At 40.4% G+C, this 15,655-nt stretch overlaps 1 protein-coding gene across 1 annotated transcript; it reads left to right on the forward strand.

Moving 5' to 3' along the window:
• Positions 1-1,282: 1,282 nt before the first annotated feature.
• pnpla3 (patatin-like phospholipase domain containing 3) lies at positions 1,283-15,378 on the forward strand. The gene is made up of 9 exons (XM_085385718.1): positions 1,283-1,575; positions 3,142-3,374; positions 3,456-3,521; positions 6,119-6,328; positions 12,358-12,418; positions 12,532-12,705; positions 12,796-12,928; positions 13,040-13,147; positions 13,356-15,378. The coding sequence occupies exons 1-9, from the start codon at positions 1,389-1,391 to the stop codon at positions 13,576-13,578; spliced, it is 1,395 nt and encodes a 464-aa protein (XP_085241844.1). The 5' UTR covers positions 1,283-1,388; the 3' UTR covers positions 13,579-15,378.
• The last annotated feature ends 277 nt before the right edge of the window (positions 15,379-15,655 follow it).

The following is a 15,655-nucleotide window of genomic DNA, read 5'->3' on the forward strand; positions in this document are numbered from 1 at the left end:
CGGCGGAGGGCGGAGGAGTTGACCCTCAGCCAATGGCGCAACAGAGAAGTGATGTAATACGCGTGCATGAGAACCAGCATCAGGACCACTCAGCAGGCTCGAGGATGCGCGCGCCCTGCAGAAGCAAACTCGTTCCACAGACAAAAGAGAACTATTGGGCTATGAGGCTGGTGATGATGACTGCATGTTGTGTTGATACAGCATGACTTCGGGTACAGATTGCATGGAGCCAAACACAAAAAAGAAAACCTGCTCCACAGCGCAGTGACCTGAGACTGGTGCACTAGCACCCCTCTCAGCAAGACAACGACCTAAAGCAAACAACCAGAACACTTCTCGAGTTATTGCATGATAAAGTTATTCAATCTGTGTGGTTGAATAGGACCTGATGATAGCAGGTTATAGATAATTTCCATCTAATATGGCAGAGCTTGATTGGATCTATCAGGAAGAATAGGATTAACTGCTTAGATGCAGGTGTGCAAAGCCTGTGGAGTCTTACATAATAAGACTGAAAGGTGTTACTGCTGGTAAAGTGATTTCTAGAAACTACTAAATTATTTAAACGTGGCATTTTAGTTTGAAATTTTCTTACATTTCTTAAAAAATAAAAATAAAAAATAAATTAAAAATTTTTTTGGAAAATAAAGTCAAAAAAGAAATGTCTAGCCCTTTGTGAAACATGCATTCACACTTCATCTGTCAGTTTTATTCCCGCAAAGAACAGATAAGACATTGCAATCTTTTAGTTCTATATCTTTTCATGTTATGTTACCATTGTGGATTTATCTTCAAAAACATTTTATCAATAAAAACGAAGCCTAAAACACAGTGAAATGATTTTAAAGCAAGAACTTTCATATACTGTTAATGTTGCCCATTGTCTTTTTTAACTTATACTTTGTTGTCACCTTTTTTAGGTGTTGTGACGTCTCGGAGTCAAACCTTTCTACTGATTGGATGGATTGGCTCATGTGACAAGCCTCAGTAACCCGTGCTGCCTTTGTACTAACTCGGTAATAGGAAGACTTTCAAATTACTTACGACATCATATTTTATATTGCTTTGACATGTCATTTAAGTAGAATAAAATGATCGAGTTGATGACTCTTTGTTAAAATACGCCTTTTTAATAAACAGTGACAGTAGAAATGCACATATGTATATGTACTTATAATACAAATAAATCGATAAGTGGGACATAGTTGCGTTGTTTCGTAACGCTTTTTCTGACAGTCATCGAACGCACCACAGTTTGTTTTTATAGCTGGTTGTTGACTTGTTGCGTGCGTTCCTTCTGGCCGCGCGGCGGTGACAGGCTTGACAGCTTGGTGTCCTGCTCAGTCTTCGTTACCTGTCAGAATACCCCAGCGAGGGAATGCCCCGCTATGTTCGACTTAAGCCGTGGCTGGAACCTGTCCTTCGCTGGTTGCGGGTTCCTGGGCATTTACCATATCGGAGTAGCCAGCTGCCTGCTGGAGAAAGCTCCGTACCTTATCAAAGAGGCCACTAAGCTGTATGGGGCTTCGGCCGGTGCGCTGACCGCCTCGATGCTCGCCAGCAAGGCACCCATAGGTAAGATACAATGCTGGGGCTCGGTAGCCTGAATAATAATGTACACTTAAAATCATATTCATTACCGAATATGATCTGATAGCCTGCTGGGGATATGTATAAATATGGGTTCAGCTTGTGTAGATAGCAGGCGTCTGTAGAGTTAGCAGGCGTAAAGAAAGTTGCACTTGACAAGAGCGATTTAGGTCGATTTCATAAACAACACGAACCTTAAAGTTAGTAGAAAGTTGTATACATTGTAAATATACTATGAAATATTTGTATATACGAAACGTTGTTTAAAACATAAGCTACTTATAGTTAAAACCATTTACATGTTAGCATGCAGATATATGAAATAAAGTAATGGCCTGTATTTTATATAGCGCTTTACTAGTCCCTAAGGACCCCAAAGCGCTTTACATATCCAGTCATCCACCCATTCACACACTGGTGATGGCAGCTACATTGTAGCCACAGCCACCCTGGGGCGCACTGACAGAGGCGAGGCTGCCGGACACTGGCGCCACCGGGCCCTCTGACCACCACCAGTAGGCAACGGGTGAAGTGTCTTGCCCAAGGACACAACGACCGAGACTGTCCAAGCCGGGGCTCGAACCTGCAACCTTCCGATTACAAGGCGAACTCCCAACTCTTGAGCCACGATCGCCCCCAGACCTTAATAATAAACATTTATATCTAAGGAACCTTTCAGATTTCTACAGTAGAAAACAGTAGAAACCCTAAAAAAGGGAGAGAAAACATCAAAACAAAACAATCACATGAAGCCCCCAAGATAAAAATAAATAAATAAATATATAACCTTTTAGAGTGTAAAGCTATTAAACCGGATCATTGGGGCAGTTCCACATGTTCCACATTAAATGTACTGTAAATTCACTTGTAATAATAAATAATAATGGACTGCATTTATATAGCGCTTTTCGAGACCCTCATAGCGCTTTACAATTCCACTATTCATTCACACACTGGTGGAGGCAGCTACAGTTGTAGCCACAGCTGCCCTGGGACAGACTGACAGAGGCGAGGCTGACATATCGCACCGTCGGCCTCTCTGGCCAACACCAGTAGGCGGTAGGTGAAGTGTCTCGCCCAAGGACACAACGACCGAGACTGTCCGAGCCGGGGCTCGAACCGGCAACCTTCCGATTACAAGACGGACTCCCAACTCTTGAGCCACCATCGCCCCTTAAGCACAACTAAGAGTGTAATAGTCTAGTAGCTAATTTCTGTTCAAGGTTACATATTACTTGTCAGTAACTTGAGACCAGTAGTACTATAAACTTAAGACAGCAATTCATATATGTGCAAGGCTTATACAGAGCAGGCAGAGAATGTCTTTCATTGATATACATGTATATATATGTATAGGTTGTGTTCAAATGGGACTGGCTCATACCACAACATGACTGTGCTTGAGTCAGAGGCACCCTTTCACTTTCTTTCTCATGATGAAGCAATCATTACAGACCGATCTCATCTGTAAACCTAGACTGACGCCCAGGTTATCATCGATAGCGTCAGACAATACTGATACAGGTTTAATTAGTGTGTTTTCATTCCCAGCTAAATGCTGTGAAGATGTGATTGAGGTGGCTAAGGAGGCCAGAAAGAGAAACCTGGGCCCCCTGCATCCAACTTTCAACCTGATTAAGGTGTTAAGGTCTGGCCTGAATCGCAACCTGCCCTCTGACGCACACACCCTGGCCTCAAAGCAACTGTGCATCTCTCTGACCAGAGTGAGTGATGGGGAGAATGTGCTCGTGTCAGAGTTTGACTCCAAAGAGGAGCTCATTCAGGTGAGGACAAAGAGGTGGTGGGTATATTCCACATAACAGGGAATGGGTGTTCTGTAGTTTAACCTTGTGCTCTATCCACAGGCGCTCATCTGCAGCTGTTTCATCCCCATCTACTGTGGACTGATTCCTCCGTGCTTCAGAGGAATGGTAGGTTTGCTTCTTTACATGTATGTATGCGTGTTTCTGCTTTGGGGAAGCAGACGCACACATGTGACTAAAAAGAACAGAAAAAGAAGAAGGAAGCTTGAGCAGTGAAGAAAAAATGTAGCAATAAGCAAAGTTGAAAAGCGCTGAGTGGATGCAAAAGAGTGTAAAAAATGTTATTGAGACGTGGCTCGTCTTGTATAATCACATTTGATTTTAGCTTCTTTTAAGCATTAAACATGAAGAAGGAAAAATACACATTTAATATACAGAGTAAAGACTGTGGGATGGCTTTGTGTAGTAGTCAATCTGAGCAGTGATAAAGAAGCTGCAGGTCCCAGCATATAGCTGTTTGCTTTACTGTGACTTATCAGCAGCTCTTGGACTTTGGCAGCAATCTCATTCAGTAATCAGCTCAACTCTCCTATTACCACAATTATAATTGAGACACTCATGACTGGATTTAGATCCAGTTATAGAATAATATAATAGCAAAATCACAAAAGTGGAGTTCATCATAGTCACAGCAGATAAAAATAATAAACCTGATAACAAATCAAGAAATGTAACATCTTCTAGAATTCAACCCCATTTCCTTGAAATTGCCTAACAAATACACAAACATTAAGTGTGTTGACTGGATTATGCTAAAAATAATGGAGATATCTGGCAAATTACAGCTATGGTAACACTAATCACATAATTAATACGACCATATAGAGAAATGAATGTAGAAGCTGTTGGTTTGTTGACTTACATTCTGAAGCCTCTGATTTAATAAACAGGTGATTAATATTTTCAAAAGAATGAAATGTATTCAGGAGTGATTTTCACTGACTTAGCCGAATGTGCTGACGTAACATGTATTGAGAAAAGTCAGTGCTTTATGAATGGCAGAGTTTAGAGTCAGACTCCTTTGGAGTCAGCGTCTAGTAACCTTGAATGATATCACACTTTCAGGGACTTACTTGGACTTTTCCCTTTCGGCTCTTCACTTGTCTGAGGAAGCACAGGCTTTGCTGGGACTTACAACGTACAGTGTGTTAATTTAGAGTGAGATATCTAAATGACTGTAAGTGTTACGTTCACAGTAAAATGCCTGTTCTGAACTTTTTAAATCTGCACCTACAAATGTCATTCAGAAGAGAAACTAAAACTACAAGTGAAACTAAAAAGAAACTTGACTGTTGTTATACTGAGTTATACTGAAGTTCAGTTGATATTGGTGTCGTAAAAATGACAGCAGGGCTGAGTTACTCCACATTTTTGTAGTTTAGTGATAATCAGATTCCCACTATCAGAGAATGTCAATTTTCAGTTACACTTACAGTTCATACATGTTTCATTTATTAAAAATGAAAAGAGTCCAACAACAAACACTGATGTTATAGAAATGCCATGTTTAGCAGACATGGTGGATTAATAATAACAAGAATGTACTTTGATTTACAAAAGGGAATGAAAGTCTTAAAGAAAACAGAAAAAACAAATAATATTGAAAATCCTCAAATAAATTGTGTCAGTTAAAATTTATTTAAATTCTCATTTACAATTGAAGCAGCTGACATGTCAGTGTGATAACAAAATCTAAAAGCTTTGTAATCAAAGATAAACACAGTGACAAAAATCAGGGTCCAACTTAAAAAAATAAAATTCAGTGTTGTAAATGAATATAGGCATTTATAATGTGTAAAATCAAATGCAGTTGGTACAGTCAAAGATTTGTAAACTCCATCCAAACAACAAAACAGGACACCTGGTTTCTTTTCACCCTGCGTAGACGTTGTTGTCTGAAACTTGGTGCTGAAGTTCAGTGTGAACACAGAAAAGGGAGTACAGCTCAGTAAGCTAATGTGCGATTTCACTGAACTGTGTGTTCCACGGCTGGTTGTGTATGCACATGCAGACAGATGTCTAACATCAGGTGTAGTTTTCTAATAAAGTTCTTTTTTTTCACTTTGCCTGAAATGTTTGGGAACGTTATTCTGCCACAGATCTGACTCCAGTCGGATGTCTCCAAATACTAAAGAAACAAATAAAAAGTGCTAAAACCTTTAAAACCTTTAGCTATTACTATTAAGGAAATTATAACAAAATTGTAACAAAATAGTAATTATAGCATATTTAAGTTAATTAAATACACTCGTGTAGCAAAGATTCATTTAAAAAGAACATCATGTTTTTACTCTGTGTGCACAGTCAACTGTTCCCTTACTGACCTACTTTCCGTCACGCTTTTAAGCGCTTTAAATGAGAAAACCCTGCTTTCGTATCCCATTGGTTGAGAGAATGAAATGTAATCAGAATTTTTCATTACATAAAAACTGGGTAAAGTCTTTAAAATTGTGTGAAATGTGAAGCCTGGGTTTTAATATTGTAAGTGTCCTGTGTGATGGTAGGTGAGAGCAGCCACAGGAAAAATTAGATGGTGGATCAAAATGTGCATACCAAAAAAGTTTGTAGTTTGTGCATGGCCCAGGTATCAGGGTATAGCAGAAATGAATAGTTTCCTTGTGCTTCATTGTGGCCTGTTCTATAAATGACAACCAAGAGTGATGTGTTTATTCCAGGTATATTGGTAACTGTCTGTGTGTGTTCAGCGTTATGTAGACGGTGGGATCAGTGATAACCTGCCTCAGTCAGAGCTGAAGAACACCATCACCATATCTCCTTTCTCTGGCGAAAGTGACATCTGTCCACGGGATAAGTCCACCAGCTTTCATGAGCTGCGTTTCACTAACACCAGCATCCAGATGAACATGGGCAACATGTACCGCCTCAGCAGGGCTCTCTTTCCACCAGAACCCAAGGTAGGTACCTGTGCAGCATTAGCACACTGGAGGCGATGTACTCGTTGTGCATTGCACTGAAGCTGATGGTCAGTTTCTTGCAGACATTCCAGGCTTTGGTTGCGTAGGCCATGTAATGTATTTACTACCAGGCCATATGTCAATCAGCAGTATCTTGCACTCTCACTGATAGTCGCTTCTGTCACATGTTTTTAAGTAGAGAATAGAAGGAAGGAGACCCCTACTTAAGATTTTCATCTTTTAAAGTTGAAAATCTAAAATAACAAAACAGTAAATCAATCATTCTTTCACCTTTACAAGGATTAACAATAGTAGTAAAAGCATCTGTGCGTAGGCAAAGGGTCAATCCTTTGTCACCAGACAAGAACCTCAGAAGCGGCGGTCTTTGATGGTAGGGCTGCTCGATTATGGCAAAAATGATAATCACGATTATTTTCACTGAAATTGAGATCACGATTATTTGACGATATTTATTTAACCCTTTAAGACCTACTATAGAACCAAGTCCACCAGAGCTTATATTATTTTTATTTATTTTTTTTACATGCTGTAGTGCCATTTGTGGGAGCATTTCAAGTTGCTATACATCAATACAACTGTTATAGCCCATATTTTAATAATATGTATGCATTAAGTCCATAGTAAATTACATAAATTGCAAAAAAGTGCAATAAACTAAAAAAAATTGAAAATCGCTTTTGTTTTGTTTACATATATTTCTACTTGGAGAAATTTAAGAGGTTTATCCCTCAAAACTTTAAATACAATAAAGTTGCAAAAAATAGTTTACAACAACAGGAAATTTATTTTGAGTGTCTTCATAGTTTTATTTTGGAGATACAGCAATTTTTATATACTGCAGGAAAAACAAAAAACAATCCTATGATGCAAATTTGCAAAGAAAACAGCAGGTGCATCATTTCACTGTGGGAAGTGTTACGAACAGCTGATAGGAACGGCAAAGCCTGTTTCTGGAATATTATGTTTTTGTTCCTGCAAGAGCTTTTTATGCAGTTTTTGCAAAGCTATATGTGGAAGGAAACCGTGACCGAGGACAAGCTGATGGCATCAGTTGTAAGTACAACTCCTCCGGTTTCATATGCAAAACAAATTATTGCGCTAGCTTACACGGTTCGGGTTCTACAGGGATTTAAAAATAGTTACACAAAACTGAGCGTGCTGCTCTGACCGGCTTTAAAGGGTTAACAATGACTTTAAAAAATAATATAAAATGGTGTGCAACACCACTGAAGTTTTTTTTTTTTTAAACTCTCTTTTCAACCAACGGCAGTCACTCTCCAAATAACTTCTGCTTAGCTTTCCGAGCTTCCCTCGGGTCCTCTTAATCAGCGGTCTCCAACCTTTTTTGCGCCACGGACGGTTTATGCCCGACAATATTTTCACGGACCGGCCTTTAAGGTGTCGCGGATAAATGAGGGAGGGGCTAATAATCAGCTCAGTCATTTTTAATGATCGTTGAAAGCCCAGATCGTAATCGTGATTAAAATTCGATTAATTGAGCAGCCCTATTTGATGGAGTCACCAAAGCCTGGAAAGCGTGTGTAAAGCAGCTCTGAGACACTGCCAGCAAACTAAGCACCACTCAAGTGCTGTTTGAGCATCTCCCAGCAGCAGGGTAAAACCTGCACCACACACCTCTGCCATGGCCTCAAACCAAACATAGCTGTGCAGTGTGATGGAAGAGACATTGGGAGCACTGGTGGTTGAGCCTCGGACCCAGTGTAAACCACTTTCTCTGTGTTTTCTAGTAGCCTAGAGCACAACACCTTCTTCCTGTATTTACCTTTGTTGCTCCCGCCCCAGAAGCATCTGGCCACTGAGCAGGCTGAAGTGTCGCATTTTGGTTTGCTTGGAGTTCACTTGATTTTTCTGTGTGAAAACGAACCAAAGCACAGGAAAAAGCTACATGTTTACAAACCCGTCAGCTAATTCAGAGTAATTCAGAGTAAATGAACTATAACTATGTGAAAACATTGATACGCAGACACGAATCAATACTAAAAATGACTCATTTGCGACAGTATCGTTACCAACAGCGCAGCCTTTGGCTCTTCCAGCTAACAGCTTCCCTGCAGGTAGGCATACAGGAGCTGCTCTGACTCAACCACCGGTTTCAAAAGTCCTGCTTTGAAGCACTGAGATGAGCTTTGCTGCCATTTGTTGCAAAAAAAGCTGTGACGAGAAGGGGGTGGGGCTTACTCTGAGACCGCATGCTCATTGGCTGCTGACTAGTGTTAGCCCTTTGTTAACCAGTAAGTTTTTAACCAGCTGGCTTTGTGCAACAGATAAATTGAATCATATTTTCAAAATGTACTAAATATTTATATTCAGTATGACCAAAAATGTTTAGAGACGTGAACACAACCACAGCTGTCACCATATGGTGGCTTTTATATGGAACGCAGGTTTAAGACACCAAACTCTATGTCAGTGCTTTTAATGTGAACACCACTTTATGAGGAATTTCAGAATCAGAATACTTTAATAATCCCTAAGGAAATCATGTTTCAAGACGTGACCCCATGAAACATTAAAGTTAGCTGTTTAACACGCAAAAAACAGCAGAATTAGCTGCCTGTGAAGTTATGTTTAAGGTAACAGCTAGCAGCTATGGTTGATAGTAAACTGACAAAATTACTGTGGGAGCTAGGCAGCTAATTTGATTAGCTCTGCTGACGGTTAATAGACAGCGTCAATGTAACGCTGTTAAGCTTCAGATAAACAATGAGAAAAATCTACAACAACTAGACAGAAATAATGCAAGTCCACCTTATAACTCTATATCTGCAACAAAATATGGTGCAAAGTCATTAGAAGCTCAGCGCTACCTCAGACTACCTATTGTCGGATTTTGTGCTTTTTTGCATTACCTAAGAGAATCTTTAAATATTTGTCATATATCTCAAATGTAGTGACTCTCTGTGCTTGTATATTGTAACATTTACCTACTAACTGTTGTCACAGTGGCTGCTCTGCAGGAGAAGTCAAAGTGGTGTTGTACACTATCTTTCATTTTTATTACAGTAGTTGTTCTAAGTGCCTCAAGTGAACACTATGTACAGTTGATTTTCCTGATGTCTGTGCCACAGAGGTCCTATGGTGCTGAATGCAACATTAACCTAAATCTTAAAACATCTGTTAAATGAATATCCCCTGAACAGAAATTCCCCAAAATTCTCAGATTTGGTTTTAGGCCTTTAAGTGCCTTTTTAATGTAATTGTTATTATTCAAACTGAAGCCAAGTTTCCTTTTGTTATTTCCTGCCACTGTGATGACCGTCAGTTAACCTCTAAGATAAGGTGACCTTTGACCTTGTTGCAGTACATCTATTTGCTGTATCATTGCTATATAGCCTCACCCCCTTCTCGTGTGTGTATGCATACCTTATTTGGGTCCTATGATTTTGTCAATGAGCTCACTTATCTGTGTCTGGGGGATGTGTGTTTTTTCCTGGAATGACATCACTATATCACTTCACCTGAAAAACAAGTGCACACATTACATGCCTGAACAAAGTGAGTCCTTAATACAAACATACAGGCTTGGCAAATATGTGTCTCCTGTGGCCTGACCATCCCAGCCAATGAAATGAGCATCTCCTAACAATGTCACAGCTTGCTGGTATTGAAGCTATTACACAATAAAACAAACTGACAGTAGACCTAATGACACGACTCTGTACCTTTCACTTGCCAAAACACTTTAATAGCATAACAATGAAAGGCATGTATATTTAATTTTAACAATGCTAAACTGTATATTAGGAAGTATTTGACCTTTTTAGGGAGATTGTGTCAATATTACAGTATTACAATTCCAACAAGCTTAAAAGTCAACGTCTTGGTGTGACCACCTTCATGACTCCTTCATTTTTGATAAGATCATCAACGCCAGTAGCTGAAATACAGCGTCAAACCATGACAGACCGTGTTTTACGGATTGCTGTATACACTCATATTTACATGTCTCCTGGCTTCCAACATTCCAAGACTCCTTTTCAGTTCACTTGATATGTAATTGATTTCTTTTCCCCATTTCCTTTCCTTGAAATGACTTTCACTGAGATAATTTCTGACGAGGCTTTGGTGAACAATAGATGGATCAACTGAAAGCCCACATGCAATTCTCAGGTCCTCTGGCAGGATTTGTTTACTTCTTAAGGTCATGACATTTAGGTACCAAGTGTCTGCTGCAGATAGGCCAGCCATTTCTTCTTTTGTCTTCCACTTTCCTCAAAGACACGCTGCACACCATGCCATGATATGCCAAGTTTTCAGCTAATAGCTCTTTGGAATCACCTTTATTGGTACAAAAGTACTACTTGACACCTTTCAAGATGTTATCTATGACAGAGATTCTACGTTTTTTGCTAGTATAAACATAACACAGGTTCATCCCTTGAGTTAGGTGCTTATTTATCCTTGAATGACTCACAGCTCAGGTTCAAGTGGCTTAGCAAACAAGAAAAAACACCTGTTCGGGTACTCAGGTACAAGGACTTGAGTGAAAGTGAGTGAAAAAGCAGCCAATGTCCAAAGAAAAACTTTTAAAGACCTTCAAAACCCCACAGAACTGTTGCTCAAGAGTGTTAAAAAATTCAAGTCTGACTCCTTGGAAGCAAAATATAAATAAATTAGGAGTTATACAGATTCAGACACAGTACTGTATGACAGTTATGGAAGATGCCAATAGAAAGCAATGAGTCACAGTTCCCATCAGAGGAAAGACATGCAGGGAATGAAATGAACTTGCTTGCTTAGTGGAATATCTTAATGGAGCAGCTTGTGGTATGGAGCTCAGGTCCAAGAAGACAAAGTTCATGACCAACAACACCCAGGCAAGTGAGACCAAATATTCAGTGGAGGCTGGTAACCGTGAAGACTTCCAGCTACCTCGGTTCAGTCATATCAGGTGAAAAATTAAATCCTGAGATTTTGGCAAGTATACCAAAGACAACAACTGCAATAATAAGACGTGAGGCCAGCCAGAGAGAAACATCTGATTGCACTTACAGTGTCAATCTTCGCCTATGAAATGTACACACTCACAGCAGAACTTCAAACAATGATTAGATGCTGCAGGAAGATTTTAAATGCTTATATGAAGGCAGTGCCGCTTCTGGAATAATGTCCACAATGTTCACATGTGGATTTTTCTTTGCATGAACTTTGTGTAAGGACTACACTTCTCCTCCAGAGTCGACTCAGAGACATGGACGACCCATATCTGTTTTTAATGCAGTGCGACCTGAGAGCCCAAAGATCACGGGCAACCAATATTCAGTTCTGGCCTTGTCCCTCGCACACAGAGACTTCTCCAGGTTGTCTGAATCTTCTGATAACATTATGAGCTGTAAATAATGACATAGTCAGCCTTCAGAATTTCACCTTGAAGATCACTATTTTGAAATTGTCCCATGGACTAGTTCTTTTTGGGCGTGCTCAGATTGGTATACCATAATTTGTAGAAACATTTTTGCACACTGGTAAACCTCTGCTCATCTTTGCGTTCTTAAACTCTGCTTCTCTAACATCCTGTTTTTTATACCAAATCGCTTACTGACCTGCTGTCGATCAACCTAATTACTTCATTTTAGTACCACCTACTTTTCCACCCTTTGTTGAACCATCCTAGCTTTTTTATGCCTTCAAATCCATCCATCATCTTTTTCTTATCCTATTCATGGTCCCGGGGGGCTGGAGCATATCCTAGATGACATAAGAGAGAGGCAGACAACATTTCACACTTACATTCACACTTAGGGCCAATTTAGAATCACTAATTAACCTAACCCCACTAACTTCACGGAGATGGAGAAGCTAGAGAACTAGGAGAGAACCCATGCAGACATGGGGAGAACATGCAAATTGGTGGGGGGTGGATCTTGATATATCTATGATGATATTTTTTATGAAGAAGTAAAATGTCTTATTGTAAATATTTAACTTTTTTCCATTTTGAATGAATTGCAGCTTTATTAGATATATTTTCTGCCTCCCGTCCACAGGTGCTGGCTGAAATGTGTCAGAGCGGTTATAAAGATGCTCTACGCTTTCTTGAAGAGAACAGTGAGTCCTCTATTCCTTGGTTGCTTTGGTCATTCTCCAACTTACACACTTTCATATCAGCCTCTAGTTTGACATTTGGACTGTGTTACCTATGTGGTGTTTTTTGGTTGCAGACCTGCTTGCACTGGAGTGTCCCACTGCTGGCCCTTCCCTGCCAGAGAGCTCGATCAGCTGCTGCAACAATACTGAAACAACCAAGGAGTGGGTGCTCCGAAGGCTCCGACTACTTCGTAAACAGCACTGTGGGGTGGATGAACACATTAGTCTGCCTACTTCAATCAAGAAAGGTAAGGTATCATCCCAGAATAAGCACAGATTGAATCATTCTTCTTTAAAATGTTTAAAGAACTGCATCCTATTCTGTATGTGGCTGTCAGTGTTCTGTGAGGCCTGCCAAGAGAGAGCCGGACTGTATGGCAGGGTATCCGGGATGCTGCCAGTAAGGGTGGCCTCCTACATGCTCATGCCATACACACTTCCTGTACAGTCAGCATACTCAGTGGCCCAGAGGTAAGACAGAGGTCGCATCAATAACGGTATATCACTTTTAACCAAATGAGCTTTGAACTTAAAATTAGCTGGTGTCAAATCCGTGACCATTACCACTTTGCTTTGGACCAGGTTTGTAGAGTGGATCCCAGAGGTGCCCGCTGATGTCCGTTGGCTGTTTGAGGTGGCAGGTGATGTTTACAGACAGGCCTGGAAAGGAGAACAAGCCAGCGCTATGAGGTGACAGAAAATATGGCATACAGAGTCATTTTCAAACAAACGTTAGAGGTTTAGCGTCAGACGCTTTCAGACATGTCCTCTTTCTAATAATCTGAAAGCTGGAAAAATATCTGTCTTCATTTTTTTCTGTTTTCACTATTCTCATTGTGGAGTCCAGATCACCTCTCACTTCTATACATGAATCTTGTTTCCATTGCTTTTTGTACAGTGAGCCCTGCCTGAGGAAATGCCTGAGTGTTCCACCGCTATCTTCGGAGTGCGGGCCCAGTCAGAAAGATATCCCACCTGCTCTTTCCTCTGTCGAGCTCCACAGCAACTACTGGGAAATCCCCAAATCTGCCTTCTCCGCGTCTCATCAGAGCCATCCAGCCATCGATCCCTCCTCCCCACAGGATGTCTGCTTCTTTGTTGGCATCCAAGATGAACCATAGAACGTTCACAACAGTCAGATGCTCCAGGACCTGAACTTTAACAGAAACACGGTCTAATGTCAGCTCTCTTGTTGAGACAAGGATGGATCGATGGATGGTAGAAATTTTAGGCAGTACTCACTGGTGTGTATCTGTTTTTTACACTGACTCTGAACACTCCATCCAGTGCAAAGAGTATTGTACTTCTGTGATGTGTTTTATGACCTAAATCGGTGCGCAGCACAGTATGATATCTATCTACTTCCCTAAATATTTTTAGGTTTAAAATATGCATTCATAGGAACCATCCCAGTGCATTCAATGACAGCTTCTTTCTTTCCCTTCAAATATTGACTCCTTCTTCATTTCACCACGCTGATGGACTTGTACCGTTGAGTGATATGTCCAAGGTTTGTGGTCCCAATCACTAATTTAAAGTTTTTTTCAGTATACAATGATTTTAATTTTCTAAATAATTAATACTCCACAGAGTAAAACGGGTACCAAAGAAGGCGGGGCTACCGTGTGAAGGTGTCCTTTGGTTCTCAGTGCGATCAAATTCCAGAGAGACTGATTGTATTCAGTATAATGTGAAACTAGGGAGTGAGACCTCAAAGTCATCAGGAGTCTTTTTTTAGGTCATAGCTGAAAGCTGTTTTACTAAAAAGAGACTTTTTGCAACTACAGGGGTCAGTCTGTGGTGGCCTTTAAGGAGAATGCAAGTTTAAGGCACTTCCTTATTGCCTTTTAAACCTGAAATCTATTTATTATATATAAAGGCTCTAATATTACAAATCTTGGTGCAACAATCCTTAGCATTAATCCAGGTGACCTTTCCAGGATTTTTGAGTAAAACCAAGTTGTTCACTTAATTGGAACTTTTAACTCTTCGTCATTGCAGCTGTCTTGTATTAGTAAATCTCTACTGCATAAGGAGAGGCTATTTCACATGATTGGGCAGAGTTATGTGTGATGATGGGTCTGGGGTAAAAAGCTGTTCCTGAGACTGGTTGCCTATTATTTGGCGACTCTTCTAAGCTGATGATGACCTGGATGTGATGAGTGTCTGAGAATGTTAGTGGTTCTGTTTTGGCAGCGGTGTCTGTAGATATGTTCAAGGGAGAGAAGAAGGCAGCCAAAGCTGTTTTGTGCAGTAGTAATGACCCATGCCCAAATTACTAGTCGGCCACTGAAACCTGAAATGTTTCTGCTAGAGAAAATGCACTGAAGCTGACATTTTCAGGTTAAAGGCTGGTTCTGGTCCTGGGCCAGCTAGGCAAAGGGGAATGCAATCAGTAGTACAAGTCACATCAGCCCATTGCTTCTGGCCAATAATGCAGTGCATAGGCTGAATGCTGATTGGCTGAAAGGAAGCGTAAACTGAAAAGGGAATGACCACAGCCTTAATCTGCAGTACAAAGAATTTCTTTGTGCACTATGAACTCTGTAATTCCAGCAAAAGGACCAACAGAACCACAAACAAGAGTGGCCCATGTTCCAGTTATTAAATAGTACATGTATGTTTTTAAACTATAGCAGCAATGTCAAGGTGTTTGCATCTGCAAAGTGCTCTGTAGCACCGACACAGTACCGTGCTGGAGCCAATACGTTCCATTTTTATAGGACAAACGCACAGTTTTAGCATGGATGAAGACATGGTCCAGTACACCACAAAACTTTACAAACTTTTAACACTTTAGACATTGCACAGGCACAGTATTCAGACATGCCATTAAACTGTCTTCTGTAGGCGATAATAACTCTCCCATAACATATAATTCAGTGTTAAATAAGTAACAGTCGGCTGCCTGAAGCCCGCCATACAATAATGGCTTTTATATCTAAGTTGCAGCTCACTGTAAGTATAACTTTCAGGGTGACTGACTTGAAATGGAAAAGTAATGTTAAATATTGAGATGTATCTACCAAACAGCACAAGTCATGTTATTCACTTTCAAATCATTTTGAGCCATAAAGCCAGCAGCAGACCTTTGCTAATGGTTCCAACACTGAAGCTCAATAACCGCCATCAGATGTGGTTATTGAGCTTCTTCCTCTGTAAGGTGACCAAACTTTTGCACATGTCACAGTCACAATT

The sequence above is a fragment of the Rhamphochromis longiceps genome, linkage group LG17 (assembly GCF_057381845.1).
Source record: "Rhamphochromis longiceps isolate RC_006_pf linkage group LG17, R_longiceps_female_GT1.1, whole genome shotgun sequence".
Taxonomy (NCBI): domain Eukaryota; kingdom Metazoa; phylum Chordata; class Actinopteri; order Cichliformes; family Cichlidae; genus Rhamphochromis; species Rhamphochromis longiceps.

Bases quoted from the DNA above. Each gene is read 5' to 3' on its own strand.
- pnpla3 (XM_085385718.1), top strand. From the start codon at position 1,389: ATGTTCGACTTAAGCCGTGGCTGGAACCTGTCCTTCGCTGGTTGCGGG. The intron at 3,522-6,118 runs GTAGGTTTGCTT...GTGTGTGTTCAG, and splicing joins CTCCGTGCTTCAGAGGAATG to CGTTATGTAGACGGTGGGAT. The intron at 12,419-12,531 runs GTGAGTCCTCTA...TTTTGGTTGCAG, and splicing joins ACGCTTTCTTGAAGAGAACA to ACCTGCTTGCACTGGAGTGT.